The sequence below is a fragment of the Rhinolophus ferrumequinum genome, chromosome 9 (genome assembly GCF_004115265.2).
Source record: "Rhinolophus ferrumequinum isolate MPI-CBG mRhiFer1 chromosome 9, mRhiFer1_v1.p, whole genome shotgun sequence".
In the NCBI taxonomy this organism is placed as follows: domain Eukaryota; kingdom Metazoa; phylum Chordata; class Mammalia; order Chiroptera; family Rhinolophidae; genus Rhinolophus; species Rhinolophus ferrumequinum.
The window spans coordinates 3,565,800-3,586,727 of record NC_046292.1 but is presented as its reverse complement, the minus strand read 5'-3'; the positions used below and the strand labels follow the sequence as shown (position 1 = coordinate 3,586,727).

At 51.8% G+C, this 20,928-nt stretch overlaps 1 protein-coding gene across 2 annotated transcripts in view; it reads left to right on the top strand.

Annotated features, from left to right (window-relative positions):
- NPHP4 (nephrocystin 4) overlaps positions 1 to 20,928 on the top strand; it is a 108,449-nt gene that overhangs the window by 1,986 nt on the left and 85,535 nt on the right. For both annotated transcript variants that reach the window (XM_033113474.1, XM_033113473.1), the window contains exons 2-7: positions 455 to 526; positions 4,774 to 4,946; positions 8,735 to 8,887; positions 16,924 to 17,102; positions 17,797 to 17,861; positions 20,376 to 20,531. In XM_033113474.1, coding sequence (XP_032969365.1) covers positions 455 to 526; positions 4,774 to 4,946; positions 8,735 to 8,887; positions 16,924 to 17,102; positions 17,797 to 17,861; positions 20,376 to 20,531 — 798 coding nt within the window. The remainder of the gene's footprint in view (positions 1 to 454; positions 527 to 4,773; positions 4,947 to 8,734; positions 8,888 to 16,923; positions 17,103 to 17,796; positions 17,862 to 20,375; positions 20,532 to 20,928) is intronic.

The following is a 20,928-nucleotide window of genomic DNA, read 5'->3' as shown; positions in this document are numbered from 1 at the left end:
ATGACGATCTCCAGACTCCCTGGCCCGCGCAGGAGGCTGCCCCACTGCCTGCCTCTGGAACTCTGGAAGGGCTCCTGCCTTCAGCCTCTGCCGTCCAGCCAGCTGACCTCCTGAGTGATTCCAAGCCCACTACCTGGCCCTTCTGTAGGCCCCACCTGTGCACGTGTCTTCAATGCTTGTCTCTGTAGAAGACAGCTATGTTCTCAGATCCACTCCTCCCTTCAGTGTGGCAGTGTCTAGTTTTGGTTGAAGTTATGTGAAGGAACTCTAGCCTCACGCTTGTGTGGTTAGAAAAGGAGTACTTTAGGTGATTGATTGTAGATAGCCAGCCGGGGTTCTACCCCAGTTCTCCAATCACAGCTCACTACACCCTCCGCTCCTCTCTACCATTTCCATAGGACCAACCATGGCTGTGCCTGCTGACCTGTATCCTGTCCTTCTGCTTTTCCTCCAGATACATTCCATGAAGGCAGAGAGCTTGTCTGCTGTGGTCAGCCTGGTTTCTCCAGGTCCTGGCACGTGGTAGGTACTTAAAGACTATTTCTTGAATGAGGGCGTTCCAGGCAGTGCTTAATTAGACCTCCACTCACTCCCCCAAAAGCTCTGCAAAACTTTTGGGTCTCAGGCATTGAAGAGCTTGTTCGTGTCTGGAAAGGAAGCTTTGCTGTGCCTGGATCACTCCTCAGGGCTCCTGTCTCTCCCTTTCCCTGGTGAAACCTGTTTGTGAGACTTCGACCAGCTTACCTCTTCACCTCCTGGTTCCCTCCTCTTTCCCTCACCCCCACTTTCAGCCCCCCAGAGAGGAGGCTGGGTCAGGCTTGTCATCTCTGTGCTGCTCACACTCGCCGCTTGTCTTTCTCTCCCACTGGATCTTTAGATTCTTGAAGACAGGGCATTGGCCAGTCTTCACCGTCGTGTGTTCTGGAACAGAACAGGTGCTTGGTAAACACTTGCTGGATAGGTGTGCGGCACCTAAGACTTCAAGGAAACCTCACAGCCCCTCATTGTGTAGGTGAGAAGCAGATGCAGGGAGGGTAGGAGACTTTCCAGCAGTCAGAGGAGAGGGGAGCGGTCGGCCAGCACTCTGGCTCCTCCCTCTGGGGCCTCTTGTCCCTTTGCCCCTCCTGGCTTTGGTGGGATAGCAGGGGCAGGCATGGTTAGAGTGGCTTTGAGGTTAGTCAGGGCTGGTTGTGGGACCTCGGCCTGGCCGTTTAACCTCGGAGTCTCCCTTTCCTCGCTGTAAGATGGGGATGATGATGGTACTTACCTCACAGAGTTGTTGGAATAACAAATATGAAAGTGTGGGTGCCTGGCTCACAATGGAGCTCAATAGAGGTGGGCACATTTTCTTCATGGTCCTCCCCCCCAGCCCATCGTACCCCTTTCTTGGGCTCAAAGCATAGAACCCTCCCAGTTTTCTCTTTATGGTTCATCTAGTCCCAAAGGGCCCTCTTCCCTTTCTCCACTGCGTGATGTATGGATTTACTTAGTCATTAAAAAGATGTTCACTTCCTGGCCTCACGCAGCTCGGTCATGTAGCACAACCGTAACCGCACAGGGTGGTGACTTCTGTGACAGGATCCCACGTGGCGGTGCCCCTGGTGAGGGGTGCGGTGCTCACCCTGAGGACGTGGCATTTGCTCTGACTCCTGAAGGACAAGTAGGAATTACCCAAGGCTGTGTGTGTGTCTGGCTAGAGGGCGGGAGGGCATGGTGTCTGAGGAGCTGAAGCAGGGGCAGAGTAGAGGCGGAAACAAGGGAGGGCCAGGTGGCAGCTGCTTGGTGGCGTTTGGGGAAAAGGAAGAGCTCTGGGTGTCACAGCCCCTGCGGCTGCCTGGCTCTCACCCCCAGGAGCCTGTGTCTCAGGTGTCACCTCTCCCTCCAGCACCCACTCAGACTGTTGCTGCCTGCCTCCACCTGCCCAGCTCAGTGGTTTGATTTTGGGTGGCCGTTTCTTCTTCCCAGCGTGTGTCTGACTGGTACAGCCTGGAGCCATGCCCTCGTTTCCCCTGTGAGGTTCTTCAGCAACATCCACTGGCCCAGTGTGGTATTGGGTCCCACAGTCACTGGGAAGGGAGGAAAGAGGTTCTGGGTCAGGAGTTGGGCGAATCAGCAAGGTTTGGAGCGGCCATAATTATAGGAGGCGCCGTCCTGGGGGGGTGGGGGACAGACATGCGCTTCCTTTCAGAGGGCTCTCAGGGTGCCATGTGTGCTCTGCCGGGGCTCCCGAGGCAGGACACACTTCCTCTGTACAGACGGCCCTCTCACTCCCTTATGGCGCTCGCTTTGTATGAATAAATGTTCCAATTTTATAACAAAAGTCACCGTCAAACAAATTTCTCTGGGGAAAAAAATGCTTGGGAGTCAACTTTATGGAAACTACCATTTGCTTTTGTGAATATTGAGTTCTGATGGAAGAGCCATGTGCCAGGGACACAGGAATGTAAGCTCCCTTGTGGAAGCAGTTGGCCAGTGAGCAGATGAATACAGGACAGGGGGCAGTTGCCTTGACCGAGAGAAGCACGGGCTTCCCACGTAGACTTGGGCTGGACCCTGGAGCCCCCCAGAAACCCTCCTGGCCAGGTGGATCTCCCGCTGGGTATTGGTCAGGCCTCTTCTGCTTATAGGTGTGGACACCTGTACGAGTTCTGTGGCTTCTGTGACAAATTACCACAAACCGGGTGCCTTACACACATTTATTCTCTTCCAGTTCTGGAGGCCAGAAGTCAGAATCGGTCTCAAGTGGGCTGGAGTCAGATGTGGGCAGGGCTGGTTTCTTCTGGAGGCTCTAGGGCACAATCCATTTCCTTGTCTTTTCCAGTGGCTAGAGGCTGCCTGCATTCATTGGCTTGTGGCCCCTTCCTCCATCTTCACATCTTTCCCTGGTTCCGTAGTCACCTTTCCTCGGACCCCTTCTGCCTCTCTCTTCTAAAGACCCTTCTGACTATATCAGGCCCACCTGGATAATCCAGGATAATGTCCTCACCCCCGGGTTCTTAACACTGATGGCATCTGTAAGTGATACAAATGCAGTGTTGAAACAATCTGCCAGCGAACCTTTCACGCTCTGTTACACTTTGTTACATTCGAGTCCTTTGGTCTGCCTTGCATTTGGATACATTTTTTTCCTCCTACACAAGTTTGTATCATTATGCATTGTTCAGTTGCGAAATACTGGTTCTGAGTTATGCAGATCTTCCAAGTATTGACACATTTAATCATACAATTTCAAAAGATCACTTTCCTTACTGGCCTGTCTCATCAGACATGTCTTTGAGAAGTATGAAGTTGCCAGGCTTGATGGAAGATACAGGTTTTTCCAATTCTAATTTTTGCTGGAAAGCTTGATTTTTATTACACATCTTCGTTGAAGTGACAGGCTCATTTTGTTCATGTTGGAGGGAGATCTGCCAAGTACAAATCTGGATAAGTGTGTTTTTCTCAGCGTACTTTTTAGTAAAAATGGTGGTGCTGTGTGACCAAAGCAGCTAGTTCAGCTCACAGCCCAAGTCATCACAGCAGGGCTTACCCTGCTGGAGGTGACCACGGCCCTTCATTTCCCAGCAGGTTTCTCTCTCTCTTTCTTTTTCTTTTTTTTTGTATTTCCTGGTCTATCACAGACTATTAAAAAATGCATGTACTCAAGGGCCGAGATGGAATAGAATTCATAGTTCTCACAGTCTCATGAAGGACATTCTGAAGTGAAGCCCTGAGTGGTGAGGGACACAGGACGGCCTTCAGGCCTGGGTCTGTGGTCCTGGGTTGCGCTGAGGCCCCCACAGCTTCACCCGTCACTGCTCTTGCTCCATCAGTGCAAATGGCAACACAGTGAGAAAGGCACATTTCACGTGGATTTTATGAAAATAGCTTTGACCTTGTGGAGCCCTTGAAAACCCTGGGGAACCTCAGGGGCTTGGGGACCACATTTAGAAAACTGCAGTGTTAGGAGACCAAACCGCAGCCTTTTCTCCATGCTTGTCATTTTAGTGTATAGAATCCGGCCTGTTATCAAAGCCAAGATCGTAAGATTCTGTGTCAGCTGAAAAGAGTCTCGAGAAGGTTTAGCTCTCTATGTGGCTGGGAGGCAGATGACATCCTCAGTCAGCCAGGTCTCCTAGAAGCCTGTAACCCTCAAAACCTGTTCCCAGCTGGCTTCAGGAATAAGACATTTCATGGCTGTCCTGGGTGACTGGCTTTAGGATCCACTTGATGACACTTGTGCTCTTGCTCTGGTTTTTGTTCTGCCTGCTTTTTACGTCTCAAGGTAGATGCTCCCGCAGTGGGCCCTGGCAGCTTCAAGCTGATGACCTCTGCTCCACGGGCTGTAGGAGAGTGTTTCCCTCTCCACAGAACCAGCAGAAGCCCTGAGATTTGCATCTCAATAGCTTTGACTGGATCAGGCTCCCCAGTTCCTTCTAAGACAGCCCTAGTCCCCAAGGCCTAGTGCCCTTGTGCAGGGCTCCACCTCCACAGCTGCACAGAGCAGCCCTGCATGTGTTTATCCCCAAACCAGTCACGGAGGCCAGGACGGTCATGTTCTGGTTGGCTTCTGGGCGTAGGAGGGGCAGAGAGGTTCTCTGGAGCGAGTGTACCAGGGGAAGGTGGTATGGGTGCCAGTCTCCTGCACTGGGGTTTGGAGTGTGGGATTGCAGAGGGTGGGTTTCGGGGATGGTGGTTCCTCTGGGAGTTAGTGGGAAGTAGGAAACTTGCAGAATTGCTCTGAGCTCTGTGGTCCTTACACCTTTTTTATTTATTTGAACACAAATGGTGCAGGTGATCCTACAGGCCCAAGTGACCCTCAGACCAGCAGAATGCATGACTGGCAGAGGGTTTTCGATGAAAACGTGCTGGTCCCTCCCCACCCACAGAGAGCACGCCAGCCTTCAAAGGAATCAACAGCGTTTCAGTGTGTCCTGAAGAGGCTGGATGGGCCACTCATTAAGCAGGTAAAGAAATTTGCTGTTTATTGTCAAACACACATTGTTCCTGCTCTTTGCTAGCTGGGAGGTTATTGATTTTGCTTATTTATTTGTCTCATCGCTGTACCCATTACCTTGGGCTTTAGCCGAATTCAGAGGCCAAGTGGCTCGTCAGCAAAGAGAATACATGACTCAGCGACTTGGTCAGCACTTTTGACACTGGGTAAAGGACCCTTTCTGCCCACAGTGGAACAGTTTTAAAACCCTGGTAATCTGATTTCCGAGGTTATTTCTGAGACAGGTTGTTTGCAAGAGGTGGCCTTGTGCACGGCTTAGCCCTGCCTGCTTTCGGCCTGGCAGTTAGAACTGCAGGGGCAGAGCCTGGGGCAGCCCGGCAGAAGCCCTGTGTTTGGGCGTGCCACAGCCTCTGGCACACTCAGGCCCTGGTTCTGTGGCTCTGCACCCCTCTGTCCCTTCAGCCGGTAGGGCACCTGCGCTGCCCACAGGATCGCATGTGATGGAGTGTCCCAGTGAGGCCCAGGGGCCCCTGGGGATGCCCAGGAAGGATCCAGGCCTGCCCGTGTGGACATGCGGCTGCCTAGTCGGTTTGGCTGGGCAAGGCGGCCCTCCCCTGCGGTGGCAGAGCCATTCTGTGGGCACTCCAAGTGCTGGAGCGCTGGGTGTGTGAAGAACGTACTGTTGTTGAACTGCTCACCCCCTCATGGTGCGGGTCCTTTGCCGTGACAGCGCTCGCTGCGCATTTGCCGCTTCGTGAGGTCCTGCGGTGGCGTCTGCTCTTATAGCCTCACTTCCTGGCACTTGTACGAATTTGCCTCATTGTCACAGCCGTGCTGTGAAATAGGGACCATCATCACCTCTTTCTCAGGGGAGGGGATCGAATCTGAGACACGTGGAGTCCCCAGGGCGACACAGCTCTGGCGGGCCTGCTGGGAATCCGACCTACAGAGACTGCCTCCAGCGGCCCCCACCCCCTGGGAGCTCAAGATAGCGGACAGCGGTCTCCTTGTCCCTAGGAATTTTATGAAGGAAAATGTGTTTTCCCATTTTGTTTTATTTATTTGTTTTTGGAAAGGTAATTCCCATGGCTCAAAATTCACAAAGGCACACAGGAAAGTGTATCATCCCACAGAGTCCCCAAAGCACCCACTGTCCCACCCTAGATACCGCCAGCATTACCTGTTTTTTGTACAACTTCCCAGAATTTCGAAGGAAATACAACAGATAAATATGCCTATATTACTTCACTGTGAGAAATATTCTTAATGTGCTTTATAGCTTGTTCATGTCATTACATGAAGAATTTCTTATTCTTTTTTGAGACATCATAGTATGTCTCTGGATGTATGAACTACCATTTATCTACCCAGGCCCTTATGGGTGAACATTCAGCCTCTTTCTAGTCATTTGCTATTATAGACACTCCAAAGTGAATAACTTCACTTACGTCATTTTTTTCATGTACACGTATGTCTGTAGAATAATTCCTACAAGTGGAATTCCTGATCCAAAGTCATGTTAAGAGTTATTTAATACCCAATCATAGGTTGCTTATACAAAAGCACACTTTAAACATAAAGATGTAAGCTATATGCCTGAAAGTAAAAGGATGGAAAGAAGATACGCTGCGTAAACACTAGGCATAAGGAAGCTTTGTGGCTGTACTGATATCAGACAAAACAGATGTCAAGGTGAAGGGTATTACCAGAGATAAAGGGGCATTTCATAATGACGATCTAATCTGGAAGACATGACAGTCCTAAATGTGTATGCATCTGTGTTGGGGTCCCCAAGGCCACTCCAAGGTTTGGTGATTTGCTGGGAGGACTCAACATGAGTCAGCATTTAGCCATCCTCACAGAAAAGACTTATTACGGTGAGAGGATACAGAGCAAGATCAGCTGAGGGAAGGGCACCCGCGGGGGAAGTCGGGGGGCAACGGGCACGAGCGTCCAGGGTCCTCTGCCAGAGGGGTCCTACAGGATGCACTGAATTTTCCAGCAATGAGTTGTGACGACACATGTGAAATGCTGCCAACAGAGGAAGCTTGTTAGAGACTCAGTGCCCAGGGTCTCGAAAAAAAACCTCGGGGTTTTTTGGGGGGGATTGGTCATGTAGGTACTTTCTGCTTAGTATGTATCAAAATTCCAGGTTCCTAGGAGGGAAGCAGATGTTCGGCATAAATCACTTGTACAAACAGTTTAGCACAGTGAGCCATGCTTATCAGTTAGGGTGCTGGGAACTCTCCCGAAATGTCAGTTCCCAAACTCCAGCCAAGGGCCAGCTTTGTGAGCCAGCCTTTCAGAACATAACAGGCCTGCTGTGATAAGTCTTGTGCGCAGCACCCAATAACACAGCTTCCAAATATGTGAAGCAAAAGTGTGTAGAACTAAAGGGAACTACATTCAGATCACCATCATAATTGGAGACTTTTAACTCTCTTCTCTCAATAACTGATAAATGGACAAAAACATCACAAGGATTTGGACCTAACTGTCATCTCTAAAACACTATACCCAACAAATAGAACACACATTCTTCTCAAGGGCACGTGGATCATTCCCTGAGATAGACCACAAAAATGAGACTCAACAAATTTAAAAGGATTGAAAATATACAAAGTATGTTCACTGACTAACATGTTATTCAATTAGAAATCAATAGCAATAAGATAACTAGAAAATATTCAAATAGTATGAAATTAACATACTACTAACTAGCCCATGGGTCAAAAAAATTAATAGAGAAATTATAAAATAATTTCAATTGTGTAATGAAGAACATAATTTGTGGGATGCAGCTAAAGCAGTCCTTTGAGGGAAAATTATAGCTTTATATGGCTATAATTGAAAAGAAAAAAGGTATAAAATCAATGACCTCTGCTTCCTCCTTAAGAATCTAGGTAGAAAGACCAAATGAAACACAAAGAAATTAGAAGTAGGAAGTAGTAAATATATGGACAGAAATCTAAAGTAAAGGACAAATAACAGAGAAAAGCTGGAAGTTGGTGTTTTGAAAAGATTAATAATATTGATAAACCCCTAGCAAGATTGATCACAAGAAAAGGGAAAACAAAGATTACCAATATTAGGAAGGAAACAAAGAGCTTCACTACATATTCTACAGACAGTAAAAATTTAATCAATGGATATTATGCATAACTTATGTGCCAATAAATTCATTGCCAGTTGCACCAGTAGCAAAAGCGTTAAAGACCAAAGCAGAACCTCACTGCAGGTGTGCAGCTCTGGGACAAGGGCATGTCTTTATGGTCTCTGTTTGCCTTGCTATATTTGTAGCCATGACTTTTCAGTCCTCAGAGATGTTCCTTTGCTAATAGCACCCCAAAATAATTCTGGCAAGTTGAGAATTTAGAGTTTGTGGTTATATCAGGAAGGATTCATTTGGTTGTACATACTAAAAATACCCATCAAAAATAGCTTAAGCTAGAGGTGATTTATTAACTCACATCAGACAAATCCATAGGATGAGCTTCAGGTGTGGCTTGATCCAGGGTCTCATGTGATGTCTCCTGGACTTCCCTCTTGGCTCCACATGGTATCAGATGCATGTGTCTCTGCAGCCCCAGCCTCTTGTGTCTCCATGGCTCTGGGTGAGTCGTAGTCCTGTGTCTGTGCTGGGGGACCTCAGTGTCCTGAGGGAGAGTTCAGGTATCAAGGAAATTGATACCTGAATGGGGGATGGATGGCCAGTTTTACGAGGACGGTCCACCGGCACCTGTGGGGATGGCTCATAACATTGAGAACCCTTCAGGGCTGATCCCTTCTGTCTTCTAGGGAGTGCTGGAAGTGCTGTCGGAGGTGGGGTGCCATCTTCGCATGTCTCTCTTTGATGTTACCTACCGACATTTCTTCGGGAGGACGTGGAAGACCACGGTGAGGCCCGTGGAGCCTCTCCCAAGGCAGCCATCCAGGATCATCTTTAATGAGGTGGGCATGATGACGGAGAGCAGGTGTGCGGGGCCCTGGGGCGTGCAGGGTCCAGCCTGGCCTGGGGACACGACCGGTGCCTCTCAGACCCAGGAATGCCACTGAGCAGCAGACCCAGTTCTCGCAGAGCTGGTCTGAGCGTGGGCTCTGCATTTCCAAGCAATCGTGTGTGGAAGCCAAGTGTCCTAAAGGGAGGAGAGTTCGAGGCCCTGGTTGGAGCGGTGGGCGGTTGGAGCAGACGTAGGGTCTGTCACCTTCAAGGAACCTTGGGGCACTTGGAACAAAGCTAGGAAATCACTGATCTCATTCGATTGCCCCAGTTTTCCTCCCCCATCTCCTTTTAGTTTCTTTTCTTGTAAGAAGAGCAAATTGAGGCTTAGAAGTAAAGTGAGCTGCCCAGGTGGCAGGTGGCGGAGCGCGGACTCAAACCTATGCCTTCTGCCCCCAGACCAGGCTGTTGCATTGACATTGGTCCATAGCGCCATCTGGCCCGTGGAGCTCTGCGCCTGGCCACCCTGCAGATGGGTATTTTCCATCCTGTTCGGCTGCACCAGACCCACAAATGTTTATTGTGGGCCTGCTGTCTGCCAGCCATTGGGCCTGGCGCTGGGTGCTGATGGTGGGTGACCTGGGCATGGTACTCACTGCACAGGACTTGTGATCTGCTGGGAGCCTCACTAAAAAGCAGTAGCAGAGTAACTGCAGGGGGTGACACATTCTCGGAAGGAGACCCGTACGCTGTTGTCCCAGAGAAGGCTGAGAACCTGCTTTAGGCAGGTGATTGGGGGGGGCCTGTCTGTGGAGCTGACATGTAAGCTGGAGAAGAAAGAGCAGGGCAGCCTTACGGATGTACAGGCAGGTGGCAGGTGAAGGAGGCCAGCTGCGAGGAGAAGAGCCTGGGGGCTGGGGTGGGCATCCTGACACACCATGTGTGCATGGTTTCAGCCCTGAGTGATGGTCACAGGTGTTGAGAGGCCCAGGCTGTGCTGGTTTCTTTCTCGTGAGTACAGAGTGAGGCCCACGGAAGCCCGGTATTTTGACAGTTAGTACAGTGAATAACAAAGGTGGGGAGGACCCTCACCATCCTTGGAGATGGCACTGTGCATAACCACAGCCCTAGGTGCCCCTGTTTGCTGGGGACTGTCCTGGCCCAGCTCTGAAGCTGTGGGGGGCTGGCTGAGCAGGGCTGCCCTCTGCGTTTGTCCATCTCCCCGGGTGAGGGCTGTGTGGCTCGTGTGGGTTGATGCTGACAGGTGCCCTCACTTAACAGGGTAGGAGGCGGAGATAATGCCCGCAGAGGTCGGGAAGATGAAAGTAAACCGTGGGAAAGTGTGGGTCCTGGGCACTAAAAATGTCTGATACTAAGGTTGTCAGACAGCTTGTGCAAATGCTTCTTAAAGGTCTCTGGTCAGTCTTATCAGAAAGGTTTGCGTTGTAAATCACGTGTGCGACTGGGCAACTCCTTGCAGTGCTGTCTCAGCACAGGGCATTCGTTGCCTGTGTCAGGAGCGGTGCGGCCCCGCTGTCGCTGGTACCCTGGCCTGGGCTCAGCCTCCACTGCCTTTGGGGCTGGCCTTCTGGGGTCTTTGAGGGCCGGCTGTGTGGCTCTTTCTCCTGTGGACAGTCAGGCCCAAGGAAGCTGGTATTGTGACAGTGACTGATGAAGCTGTGACATGGCTGTCCCCCACTGGGGAGTTCTCGCAGGCCAGGCTTTGGCGCGGAAGCTCATCTATGTCATTTTGTCCTCAGCATTGTCCTCCGGAGGTCGGTATTATTATGTCCCCTCCTTAGAGTAATCCGGCAGGTCACAGGGACGTGTGTGCGGTGTGAGCGGTTGGGCTTGGGCAGGCTGGTCCCACGGCCTGGGCTGTGACCGCAGTGATGTCCTCGGGCACTGTCTAGCCCCGTGTGTCAGAGGGGCCTGCAGTGTCCCCTTGGGCGTGTTGCCGGACGGGACTGTTGTGCAGTCAGTACAGGCATGCTTCGCCCCGTCTGCGCCCTCCCCTCAGAGGGGCTGGGACCGGTCCTTGTCACTGTGGGAGTCACAGCCCACAGGCCCCGAGCGGAGGGCCTGCCGTCTGCCCCGTGCACTTGGCTCTGGTCATCCCTGCAGAATACAGTGCATTGTAAGAACGCCTTCAGAGTGCCACTCCTCCTCCTGGACTGTCAAAGGCTTTGGCCTCCGTGCCTGGGAGCCTTCTGTTGCTGCACACGCTGTCACTGCATCTTGGAAGCTGTGTGGGGCCCTGAGCTCGCAGCGCAGGTCTGAGTTAGGAAAACCGAGACCCGGTCCCGTGTTCCAAGTGTGGGAGCCGAGCGCTGCTCCAGCTCAGCCTCAGCCGCTCTCATCCTTTGTCTCCTGCTGAGCTGGGTGTGGGGTCGGAAGGGGGGTTAGTGAGGACCACCGTCCTTACAGTTTCTGGAAAAATCTACACCCTTCAGGCTTGGAGTTGCTGAGGTGAAGCGTGCAGCCAGGTCAGTGTGGGGTAAACAGAGCCTTTCTGGTTGGGAGGCGATGGCAATGGCAGAGCCCGGAATCACTCAGGGAGGCGGCTGTGCTCCGGCTGCTATGCCCTCGGCGAGCAGTAGGGGCCAGTGATGCCCCAGGAACGAGCCGCCGCCCTCTGAGCCCACGGCTGCATCCTGCACGCCCAGCTCTCCCCTCTCGTTTTCTTGACGGTCAGAATACAGAAAAAGAGGTTTTGTTTAAGTTCAGTTAGCTGAGGAGCGTCCCCTTCGCCGTGTGTGCACGTGTGTCACGAGTTGGCACGTGCACGTGCTGTCACAGTGTGGAACTCTCCCTGGTGGCTGCGTGCTGCTGAGGGGCTGCTCTGCCCACACTCATGTGGAAACAGATACATACAGTCTGCCCTTTGCAGAGGTGATTCAGAAATTTGGTGCTGATCGCTTTCTGATTTTACTCATTGCCTGTATTTCCCTGGCTTTCCTAATCGGCAGTGGCTTGGGGGTGAGCTGCTTTGAGGCGGCTGGCTGCCAGGAACAGGGGACCGCGTTTGGATTCTGTGTGACTGTCCCGCTAAACGTGGATGAATAAATCGTCCTTGTGTGCTCTGGGTTTTTACTGATTTGTTGATGTCGTGCACAGCCCTGGAAGAAGTTGCTATTTCATTACGTTGCCAACAAGGTCCCGAGGAAAGACTTTCAAAGCAGAAGTCTTGCCTTGAACCTGAGCTGGGTGCTTTTCTGTAAATGATGAACTCCTGGCCCCAGGCTCAGGTTCCCTGGCGTCAGGCTCCTGGGCTCTGCTGGCGGGCACAGGTGGTCAGCTCCAGGCCACTCTCAGTCAGATCAGGGCTCTCCTTCCAGACCTTCCCTTGTGGGGGGCCCTGCCCTTCACTCCCGCGGAGACGGCTCATGATTCAGCCTCTCAAAAAGGATCTTTTAAAAAATAATCTGGTAGGCCAAAGTACCGCGCAGCTTCTCCATTTTCGTTCTGAAATGGACGCGATTCTCCCTTAAATTCCATCCTTAATGAACCCTGCTCAGCCTTTCGGTGACAGGCTCATTTTTCCCGCTTTGTTTTATGAGAGCAGCTGGGCAGGAATCCTAGTGGTTTTCCACAGACAGCGGAAACCCAGACCAGGGAGTCGTTCCTCCCAGAGCTCACCTCAGCCCAGGTGTTGCGAAGGTAACAGGTAGGTCAGCTGCCCTGTGTGCCACAGAGGTAATTGGATTCCTTCCCTTCCCTGGAAGCCGTGAGACACCTACTTGAAGGCCCTTCCTCGTTTGAGGGCGATGTAATTTCCCCTTGAAAGGCGGGTGCTGAAGGAGCATCAGTGTAACTCCAGGCAACTCCAGGAATCCCTCCAGACGACCCGAGCAGTCCCTGCCCTCTGCCCCTCCTGTCACACCATCTTTGTGCTGCCCTAGGTGTGATCACAGACGGCAGAGGCAGGAAACCGGGGAGAGAGTCCATCTGCTCAGCCGTGTCCCTCTGAGCAAGGGCGTCTTTCTTCTCCAGCTCAGCAGAAGTCACTGCTGGGACTCTGAGCCAGAAATGGGGGGATGATAGAAATGGTTTCTAGAAGGAGAAATGATACCTCTGTGTGATGTGCCAGTGGTGGGACTTAGCCGTGTGGTGATTTAACTGCCTACCGTTTGGGGACACTAGAAAGCTTTCAGTCTGTCAAAGTATGTGCTTGTGTGTTCCTGACATGGACCAGTGGACATTTTTGCTTCGAGTTGTCATTGGGTTTGCTCGCTTATTTTTTTAAGTAAGCCAAGGAATTGTTCTTTGGCCGGCGTGGGAGCAGCGTTGGCCGTGGTTGTAGGGTTTGATATAAGATGGATATGGGCTAACGTCCTGTTCTGTCATTTGTTGCTGTGGGATTTCAGGCCATGTATTAAACTCTTGACTCTAGATTCAGTCATCTGTGCAGGAGGACTGACAGTACGCATCTCTTAAGGGTCACGTGAGTGTTAAATCGTATGTTTTTCCCAAACAGGCACCCAGTCAGCAGTAGGCGCTTATTCAGCGAACATTGGATGGGTGTCTGTTCTGGGTCGGGTTCTGTTCAGGAGCTGGACACGCCAAGATGGATAAGGTGGCGTGTGATCATTTCAGCCCAGGTTGAAGTTTCTGTTGTCACCCTAGATGAGGCTTTCTTAGCCTTGGCACCACTGGCATTTTGGCCCAGATAATTCTCTCAGTGTGGGTCTCCGATCGTAGTGGGGGTGTTGTATGTGGATGAGGCTGGGCTCCACCCAGATGAGTAGGAGCTCCTGGAATTAGAGATTCTGCGCTCCCCAGAGGAGTTTGGCGTAGTGGAGTCCACCGTGTTTGGAGTATTCAGTCGCGGGACGGGTTGTGTCCAGGAAACCGTCCTGAGCTGCAAGTGGCAGGTTGAGCTGGCAGATAGAAGCGGCGGGAAGTATTTGTGAATCATTTGCCTTCCTGAAGATATTCTACTAAAGGTTTATTTTAAAAAATTCTCTGGAAGGGACTAGCTTAGTTTCTGCCCCTCTCTTTCCTGGCCTGGTGGCCCAGCTTTGTCTCCTGCTTGGGACAGAAGAGCCGTGTGTCACTTTGGGCAGGTCAAGTGGCAGTGCAGCTGGGAACCTAGGGCTGCATCCCCTCCATGATGGCACGTCATCACAGGCCCAATTTTGGTTCTGTCGTGTGAGTGAAAAATGGAAAGTTGGCCCTGCCATAAAATGGTGCCTGTGGTTTTGAAGATGAAAGCATTAAAACAGGGCATTTCCGTGATTTATTAATCTGTTTATCCTGTCAGGGCGGAAACTTGTCAAATGTGGATGAGTTAGATGTGATGTGCGGTGAGAGCCCCACTCTTCTTTCTCACGTGGCCCTCTCTTGCTGGTAATTTGATGGGCTTGACTCAAACTTTTAATCATGTAATTTCAGTTGATGGATAGGATTTTCGTCTCAGACTGTGCTGTGTGACATTAATTAACTGTCCTCAGACTCAAGGGCTTGTTTGCAGGTTTTGCTCAGCTGAGCATGATGGAGCTTTCTGGCTGAGCCGAAGTGTCTGCTGTAAGGTGGGAATGGCACCTGGGTACCAGGTGAGCCTCCTGGGGACTCTCCGTCAGGTGACGGAGGGTGGGTTCTGTGCAGTCCCGTTATTTTCATCCCCAGGTGGCTTTTACCTCCCCAAGACCTTCCAGCTTTCGGTCTTGAGCAGAGTTTGCATTTTGTACCTGCCTGTCATGCATAGACTCAGCTCCCGCTCCCCACACAGAAACGCAGGATATAGTGAGGCCAAAAAAGAACACCAATGGAGCCACAGAGAGGGGAGTCATACCACTATATTCTTGCTGGCAGCTGGTTGAGACACAAAAGCAAACATCCGCCAGTATCCCAACAGGGGGTCTTCCTGCACCCCCATCTCGCTGGCGGCCAGGGGAGACACAGGAAGTAGGAGCCACAGGATCCGCAATCTGCCCTCCATGCTTGCTAACTCCACTTGCTAGCCGCAATCCGCCATCCACTTCTCTGCCAACCAACCCCCTAGCGTAGCCACAGCAGTTATATTGGTGGCTAATGGCTAACTGGTTATGGCTGATGGCCACCCAGCCACAGCGGATGGCCATCTGATTACAGCTGATGGCCATCTAATAACTGAGCCGGCAGCTTTCCACTGAGGCTGAGAGCCTGGGCACTGCTCTCCTGGCTCTGTCCCGACACCAACCTAGCCCTTCCCTTTGAACTTGGAACTCCTTGAGGGCTGAATCATTTTGTCCAGGTTCCTTAGGAATTCGTTAGCATGGTGCTGTTCCCAACTGGATGGTCAGTAAGAGATGTGTAGCAGCCTCACTGTTCGGCGCTTAACAGGATCACAGCCACCTGAGCTCGTGTCCCCTTTCCATACACTGCACATCCAGTGTCTGTCCCTCCCGCTTAGAGTGCAGTCTCTGGAGATAGACATGGATGGGACTCCGCTGTGCTTGTTTTGTCTCAGAATAATTGTTTTTGGTGGTAAAGGAAAGGGAGAGGCGAGAGCCGTAATTTGTTCTTGGGACAAGCCAAAGCAGCCCGTCCCGCTGCCTGCGGGTACACCGCTTTCAAGGTGACCTCTAAACTGCGGGATGATTGTTGGCTTCCATCAGAGTTTAAAATGTTTGTTTCACTGCTGAAAGGAAGAGTGGGAAGTGCTCCTAAACCCACGTGCGCAAGTGAGAAGTGCTCCTAACCCCACGTGCGCAGGTATAGAGACAAAAGGTGAGACAATGACAAACTCGGCCTCACAGTGAGGCTCTAAAAGCAGTCTTGAGTCCCGGATACGGAAACATAATTCTCCCTGGGTCCAACCACCTGTCAGCTGTAAGTGGTCATTATTTCATCATTTTGCAGTAAAAGATAATAGAATAACGATTTATATCTCATGGCTGATGTTTTAATGTGTCTCTCTATTATCCTGGGCTGACAGTCTGTGATTACAGTAAACGTTTTCTGGGTGACACCATGGTAATGACTCGTTAACAGGGATTATTCCAAGTTTAAATCACCTTGCAGCAGCCCCACCTGGCCCTGCCTCACCTCTTTCTGCCTCGAGGCAGGGGTGGTCTCTGTGCTCAGCTGGTGACTCGACACCTGGGTTTTGCTCCCAGCACAGACCCGGTTCCCGGACCACTCCGAGTCCAGAGCCACAGCTGAGCCCCTGTGGTCGCTTGTTCCCTGTTGATTTGCACACCTCCATCTCTGTCTCCTCTGTCTGTGGTGTTTACTAGTTTTACATAAAAGCAACTGCATCGGAATAGAAAAACAGCAGCAGAGTGAAGGTGCTTTCGTTCCCACGAGGTGGACTCGACTCACCTGTGTTGTCTTTCTCATCGCCCTCCCCTGGTGAGAGCCCAGGGCTGCCTTTTGCATGTTAGGGAATGTAAAGGTTACGTGTGGAAAACCTCTCAGGAACAATTTAAATATCATCTGCTTGGCTTGGGTCCCAAAAAATCTTGTAGGAAAATGATCTCAAGGCAGTTTTTGCCATAACAAGATGTTAGGTGGGCTCTGAACTGGGGATAGTTATGTAAGGATCCTGCTTAAACAAAATTAGTTCAGATGCGACTAAATAATAGTTGCATAGAAAGAACAGGGCTCAGAGTCAGTATTGGCAGGCTGTGATTGATGTTTCCGTACAGCAAGCATTACGTAAAATGGCTCAGCAGATACGTTTGCCGTGGACGTGGCCTGTCTGTACCTTATTTAACTGGGGTCCTGCCTGGTGGCGGGGTGTAGTGCGTGGCCTCTCAGCCTCTGCTCTGGAGGGCTTGGCATCTGTTGGCATTTTTTGTAGATGGGAAATGCCTGGGGCAGAAGCAACAGTTCGCTCCTGGTTGTTAGGCGCTCTGGGATGAGAAGCTGCGACCCTGAGGGAGATTTTTCACTGCACCTAGCGTCCTGGAAGGGGTGCTGTGCTCCACACGGAGTGTTTGTGGCGTTCCTATGGCGAAGGTCCAGGGGTGCAGGGGGAGTGCAGCTGCGTCCTGTTCTGTTTCCTGCTCCACAGGTTGTGACCATCCAGTTTGTCACCTGGTGTGTGATTTCTGTTTTCCAGCCTGTGTATTTTCACACCTCCTTAACCTACCCTACTATCGTGGCTGTGGTGGAAGTGGTTGCTGAAGGCAGGAAAAGGGATGGGACCCTCCAAACCTTGTCCTGTGGGTTTGGAATTCTTCGGATCTTCAGCAGCAAACCGGAATCTCCCATTTCTACCTCCGCCTCCGAGGACAGACGGTAGGTACCTGCCTGATTCCCTCCGTCCTCGGGCTTTTCCAGCATTTTTCTGTGCGGAGTTTTCTGCTCATCATTTGACCATAATAGAAAGCTTCACACTTGTCAGCGTACGTTATTGTGTATAGGGGATATTTTCGCTTCGAGTTGGAATTGGGTTTGCTTACTCAGTCTTCTAAGTAGGCCAAGGCATTGAGGGCAGGATAGGCTGTGGGGCCATCCTGTGAGTGTGGGATATATAGCAGCATCCCTGGCCTCTGCCTGCGAGATGCCAGCGGCATCTCCCCCATGGTGACAATGTCTCCAGACATGACCGAATGTCCCCTGGCGGACAGAATCATCCCTGGTTGAGAAGCACTGCTCTGGAGATTGCTCAAATGTTGTCTTTCTTGGGATATTTTGGAGCATGAGAGATTTCCCTGGCGATACTCCCGAGGGCCTAGGTTCTCGGGCTACATCAGTCGGTGCTGTGCGTGTGCTGGAGGCGCTTGGCCAGGAGCACAGGCAGGGGCAGCTGACGCTTCCCCCAGCGGTCTCTGTTCCTGCAGAGGACTTGATTGGGTAGCATTTAGAAAGCTCTAGTAGGTGTGATGGCGGTTAGGGGCCCCACACGCTTTCCTTTTGAGAAGAGGAGCTGGTTCAGTGACTGCAGAAAAATGCATAGAGGTGACATGTGTCCGTGGGTCTTGTTTTGCAGGTTGAGACTGTACCACGGCACCCCCAGGGCCCTGCTGCACCCGCTGCTTCAGGAGCCCATTGAACGTAAGGGACCGGGCCTGGCCGTCCTCGGCGCCTCTCCTGCATCTTACGACTCTTCTGCACAGTCTCCGCTTTCACTTCTGTCTTGAGAAGCAGTCCCCGTTTAGTTAATTGATTTAGGCAAACTGTATCATGGGCTTGAGTTTCTGACATCATTTAAAGAGCTGAAACACACGAGCCTGACAGCTAGCCCTGCTCTGTGACAGCCGGAGAGCTGTGGCCCGTGGGAGCCGCCCGGTGGGACGGCTGTTGGCCTCCTCACCTCCAGGGTGACAGCTTTGCACCAATGAGGTAGTAGCCGTCCAACACTGGGCACTGGCTGTCACAGAAAACCGCTGACCGTGAAGTCCACGGTCATCTCGGACTCGGCCAGGCCTTCCGGCTGTGCCTCGCTGAAGAATGATCTGGAGGGGCACCCGCCGCGTGGTGGGAGCTCTGGGCTCCCGTCTTGGCCGAGGGGCCTGCTTTAGAGCAGCCGCGGTGCCTGCCTGGGGGGGTGCCTGCCTGGAGGGCGCCAGCTGGGAGGGGTGTGTGGCCGGCCCACTCTGGCTGTGGCCGAGGGGAAGATGGACAGGAGGGGCACCGTGGAAGCAGGGGTGGGTGGGTGGGCCCACAGGCCATTTTGGTGGCCCAGGGTGGAGATCGATGCTGACTGGGTGGGGGGGGGGGTGTGTGTCTGTTTGGGAGCGTGACTTTCCGTCTCTTCGAGATTTGCCTGGATTCTGTGACAGGGGTTTCATGTTTGCCACGTAGTCTGTGTTAAAGTCAAATCAACCCCACCCCCTCTACTCCCCGTGGAATTTTGAGAGGGGAATAGTCAGTCAGAAACTTAATTTTATTGATCAAGATTGGCTTTTAGGTTGTTTCTCAGTTGAGTTTAATCATTAATTTGCCAGCATCTTCCCTCCTGAGGTGTCCTCAGGATCGTGAGCAGCATGTCTGTGATTCTGGGGTACTTCTGGAATGTCCATGGCGGGTGTGACCGAGCACAAGTAAGCCCAGGAGGCCCGGCCCCGGGCCGTGATGTGAGCTCATCTCCCCAGCTGGCACCTCCAAAGATGTGTGGGTGTTTTTTTGAATGGGCAAAGATCTACGTGGTTCAGAATTCAAAAAGTATAAAAAGAGTGAGGTCTCCTTTCTGAGCCCCCGCCACTCACCTCTGTCACCAGCACCCCAAGTGACCTCTGATTCCTGTGGGTCCCTCCAGGGACTTTTGCCGAACACAGAAGCAAATGCACATGTCCCCAGTCTTACTTCTGCCCTCGTTACTCGTCCTAGACATTGGTTTTGTCCTGTGATGACTTGTCTTGGGGGATGTTTCACATCAGTGCATGGAAGCCCCCTCATGTTTTTCACGGCTGTGTGGTATTTGGTAGAATTGCTGTGCCTGACAGATTCAGCCTGCATAGTGGACGCTTGGGCGTTTCTTTCTGTGAGAATGAAGCTTGCAAGCTTTGCCTCACGGGACATTGTCGGCCTTTTGCACGTGTGCGAGCGCGTCCAGGGTAAATGCCTGGAAATGGGATTGCTGGGCCGCGGGCTGTGCAGTCAGTTCTGTGATACTTCTCCTGTCTGCCCTCCACAGAGGTTGGACAATTTGCTCTCCAGCCAGCTACGTGGGAAAGTGCCTTGCAGGGCATCTTAAATTTTAAAGTAAGCAGATCCCATGCTTGGCGTGGTTAGGCATTAAAACCACGGTTTTCGTTAACTTCTTTTTCTAGCGAATCAAGTGAATCGTATTTAGCTCTTTTCTTATGAAATCGTGTCGCTGGCCTCAGGAGGTACTGCGGCCCCTCTCACTGGAGGAAATCAAGCCCAGGCAAGACCGCCCATTTGGTAGGAATGTGCAGAGGGCATGTCTCGTCGCTCTCAACCCCAGGCCCTGTGATTGTGGTGTGTGCCCCTTCCTGCGCCCCAGTCCCGTGGATGGAACCTTCCCTCCACCTTCCCCTGGGCTCTGTGTCTGAGCTCCTCCCAGTTGTCCCTTCCTCCAGGACCTTGCCCTTCTCCTGCTTTTCCCAGTGTGTCACCTGAACCTTTTTTGGGCTTTGGACCCCGTCCTCCCATGTGTTGTGGATATTGGCGTGCTGTGTCATCACCACTGCCCAGAACAGCCCCCACTCGAGGCCCTGGCCCCCCAGTGCCTGGTCCTGCTGCTTTGTGGGTTCCATGGAAGCAAGTGTTGAGGCCGAGAGAGGCAAGCCCTGGCCAGAGTGCCTTCCGGTCCACCTCTGATCACCGGCGAGGATGCCGGGGCCTCCCCGCTCTGGGACGCCTGAGAGATTTTGTTACGTTGTATTAAAAACAAGCATCTCTTTCCTTGCAGTTTTACCAGAGAGAATTATTAAGGATTGATTTTTTTTTTCACTTTTTGGCTTGAACTAACAGTAATTCCCTGTCTCCCTAGGAAAATGTTTCCTGCTTGTGGTGTTTATGTCTAAGTGTCTCAGTTTATTGGCTGCCTTGACTAAAGGTGCCTTTGGTCTCAGCTGTCACATAAGGTGTTTTCTCTCCCAGAAAACAAACACATGACCCTCATTGAGAGCTGCAGCCTGCAGTTCACCCTGAGGCCACACCCGCTTCTGGAGCCTGTCTTCCACCTCCTGCCGGAGAACCTTCTGGTGTCTGGTCTTCAGCACATACCTGGCCTCCTTCCAGCTCACAGAGAAACGGGTAAGGGCTGCTTCGTTTCTCTCCTCTCGATGAGTCCCAGGCAGTTCACGGTCAGACCTCACAGACCTTACGGGAATTGGGCTCCAAGGGGTGAGTGCCAGTGGGTGTGGCCAGCACCTTTCAGCCAGCAGCCGGGCTGGGGGCAAGGGGAAGAGGGGGCCTGTTGTGATCCCTCCCTGAGCTGTGCCTCACCCCCCTCAAGGTCCCTCAGTCCCTTCTGTCTTCCTGGGGAAATGCTCTCATAAGAAAAGTAGTTGCTATTTTGATGACTGTGGCCAGGAAAACCACTGTCGCCAGATTTCGCCCTTACTGGACCACCACATCAGTGGTTTGATTATTGTTTTTAATTGTGGTAAAGTAGGTACCACGTAAAATGTACCGTCTGACCCATTTTCAC